General features: G+C 39.4%; 1 protein-coding gene across 1 annotated transcript; it reads left to right on the top strand.

The window, feature by feature from the left end:
* Positions 1-376: 376 nt before the first annotated feature.
* On the top strand, positions 377-2,458 carry LOC112679400 (heterogeneous nuclear ribonucleoprotein L-like). Its single transcript, XM_025549190.1, has 5 exons — positions 377-954; positions 1,311-1,464; positions 1,787-1,892; positions 1,971-2,084; positions 2,196-2,458. The coding sequence occupies exons 1-5, from the start codon at positions 377-379 to the stop codon at positions 2,456-2,458; spliced, it is 1,215 nt and encodes a 404-aa protein (XP_025404975.1).
* Positions 2,459-2,891: the final 433 nt, after the last annotated feature.

Here is a 2,891-nt window from a genome sequence, read left to right as displayed (position 1 = left end):
AAACATAAAAAAAAATCGAACCAAAAGAAAAAAATTCAAAAGCAAAAAAATATAACCAAAACAGCTGATTATTAGCTGATTATTTATAACACTACAATATTATAAAATAATACGAACAATACCTAATATTTTTTTTAATGATTAATAAATTTTAAATTTGATTGTTTTTATAATAGTCATTTTAAATATAGGATAATTTTCTTTTACCGGCCATTTACTAAACAACAACTAAATAACATCCGGTTTGTCGAAACCATGAAAACGTACGTGTTTACTCCGATTGACCATCTCATATTGTGCTCACGGTTGTAAACGGTCGTCTTGAAAACTTTGCTCTTTTCTTACGTCAGTGATCACTACTTATTCCTCTCCCGCGATGGACAGAAACCAACAGGAAAACGGACAACGCATGTTAATGAACCCTGCCAGTCTCCGATGCACCGAGTGCAGACGCCACCCGGTTCATAACGGAGGCCGACAGATGGAAGAAACCGCAGGACACCGTTCGACCATGGAACACGTGTCAAACGTTCTAAACCGACGACCACGTCCATCTTCGGTCGAAAGAGGAGGCCGCGGTTACGGTAAGAATAATAATAATGTTTTTCGCGGTAGCGATGTTCACAGGGACCACGGGTCGAGCGAATTGCGACGGATCGTCAGGAAACCCGAGTCGGGCAGCGGTGATTCTTCCGCGGCTCCGTGCCGCCGGTCGTCGTCGTCACGGACGCGTCACGCCGTACCCGGAAGAACGCTGCTCGTACGCGGACTGGGACGTGAAGTCAATTGCGACAACGTCTTCAATATATTCTGTCTATACGGAAACGTGACGACCGTGAAAATACTCAGAAATGGACTGGTTCTCGTCGAGCTAAACGACGTTGAGGCCGCCAAACGTTGCGTGAACCACCTGCACTTGTTGCCACTGGATCAGAAGAATAAGTTGAAAATCAAGTAAGCGGTCGATTTTCAAATGTTCGGATCATAACAGTCTCGGCATTGGCATATGGAATTTAAATGTTTATTGTGATCCTTGCCATTTATTAAAAAAGAAAAATTAAAATAACATTACAAACACCGAAAAAAAAAAAAAGTAAAATTGGCAGACCTTAGCAGTATTGTATTCAATTCTTTTAGGCTCAAATGTATTGAACTAAATAACATAGTATAGTCAATCAAGAGAGTTTCTAAACGTTTTTTATTTTGAAGTATGAAATTTAATTTCTAATATATTCATTATTATCGTCGACCGAGCACTTGTATAATTATTATACCTGTCGACATCGCATGATTCCCATCGGACGTTTCAGATATTCCAATTATTCTTATATACGGGACCAAGGAAAAGTCATCAAATTGTCAGACGGGACGCCGGCACAGAAATACTACAAGACCAGCAAACTTAACAGGTTTTCGTATAAAACAAAGTTTGTAAACGAGCGTCGAATCGCAGCCCCGTCGAAAGTAAGTTTATACGTGTATTATAACATTTAGGTTGACGCAGTGGTATTTTCCATGAGAAGTTCAAAGTTGCTTCCTTTAGCTTCTTCTTTTTATACTTTAATCGAAGTTTGAATTTCTGATAGATATGACGGGAACAATTATTTTACCTTTTACTATAGATCTTGATCGAATTATAAATACGATCAAAAATATGTTTATTACGTAAATATTAGTAAGTAGACACTCCCTCGCCCCACTCCACGAAAAATCTTAAATATATCACTGCGTCGATGTATTGATGTAATATACTGATACAATAAAATAAATCGAAACTCCCAAATAGATTTTGCATTTCTTCAACGCACCGTTAGATATTAGCGGCTCGAAGATTCGCAGGGCAGTGATAAACGCCCTCGGTTGCAAGGACGCGGTTCGATCAATAACAATTCGTTAGTCATTTATCGAAACACTTTTATTTCACACGTGACACATATGCGCAGTGATTTTATTGTTTTCTTTTCTTTCAGTATCCCAAAAGCAGCCCGGGGCTAAATGTTCGACGGGTCTTTTAGAAATCAAAAGTGTCGACCTGGCGGCCAAGGCTGTACTGTTGTTGAACCATATGCAGTTAGAATCGTCGAGTATGTTACGTCTATCACGCTGTACCATTGTTACTACCTGTTTCGCGTAACGGTGTAGTTTGCTTTGTTGTCTAACGTGTGATCACTCGATGGCGTGTATGTGTGTCGCAGGATCCAAATTCCCGTTTCTGATGAAATTATGTTTTTCAAAATGGTCGGAAATGCGGCAAAAGTCCGGGGACTCGACGGCCCTGATTTTCAACACCAAGCCCCACAACACTCCGTGGCTGTTTCACAGATACGATTACGGCGTGTCTACGGTGGAGTATAAAGTATCACGGGTAACCCGAGCAACCGATGAAGACTGGCCCTGGACGCTATGGGATATGAGGAATCGTGCGACGGAGGCCATTGACCTCGAAGCATGCCGATAAACTATTTGAATGTATTATAAAAACATCATACCTATAAATAATTTTGTACTTTCATTCCATTTGTATTCAAGTAAATAATAAAAAAATAAGTCGATAATAATGTTTTGCTTATAATATTCATTTTTAAGCATAAGCGAGAAGGCGTAGGCGATTTAAGGGATTTGTGTTTTTTTTTTGATACGTGCGGCCCAATTCAGTTTCCTGACTAGGATAAAACCCATATATTTGGTTTCGGCCAAAGTAGAAATGGAGATATTTTTCGAAGTGGTTGGTGGATATTATTCGTTTTTAAAGGTAAATGAGCTGTGCAAAGATTCGGACTCGTTTATTTTTTTTCCAACGTTTGGCCCAAAAACGAATGATGTTCAGATGGTGTTGGATCATATGACAGACAATAGTTGGATTTTCGTTAGAAGCGTTGATAGCTGTATAA

The sequence above is a fragment of the Sipha flava genome, unplaced genomic scaffold (assembly GCF_003268045.1).
Source record: "Sipha flava isolate LNK unplaced genomic scaffold, YSA_version1 134_pilon_pilon, whole genome shotgun sequence".
NCBI lineage: Eukaryota > Metazoa > Arthropoda > Insecta > Hemiptera > Aphididae > Sipha > Sipha flava.
The sequence above is the reverse complement of the archived record's forward strand: the minus strand, read 5'-3'. Positions and strand labels throughout refer to the sequence as shown.

Excerpts from the sequence above, each read along its gene's own strand:
- LOC112679400 (XM_025549190.1), top strand. The coding sequence starts at position 377 with ATGGACAGAAACCAACAGGAAAACGGACAACGCATGTTAATGAACCCT. Across the intron at positions 1,465-1,786 it reads GAATCGCAGCCCCGTCGAAA|ATTTTGCATTTCTTCAACGC; the intron begins GTAAGTTTATAC and ends ACTCCCAAATAG. Across the intron at positions 2,085-2,195 it reads TATGCAGTTAGAATCGTCGA|GATCCAAATTCCCGTTTCTG; the intron begins GTATGTTACGTC and ends TGTGTGTCGCAG.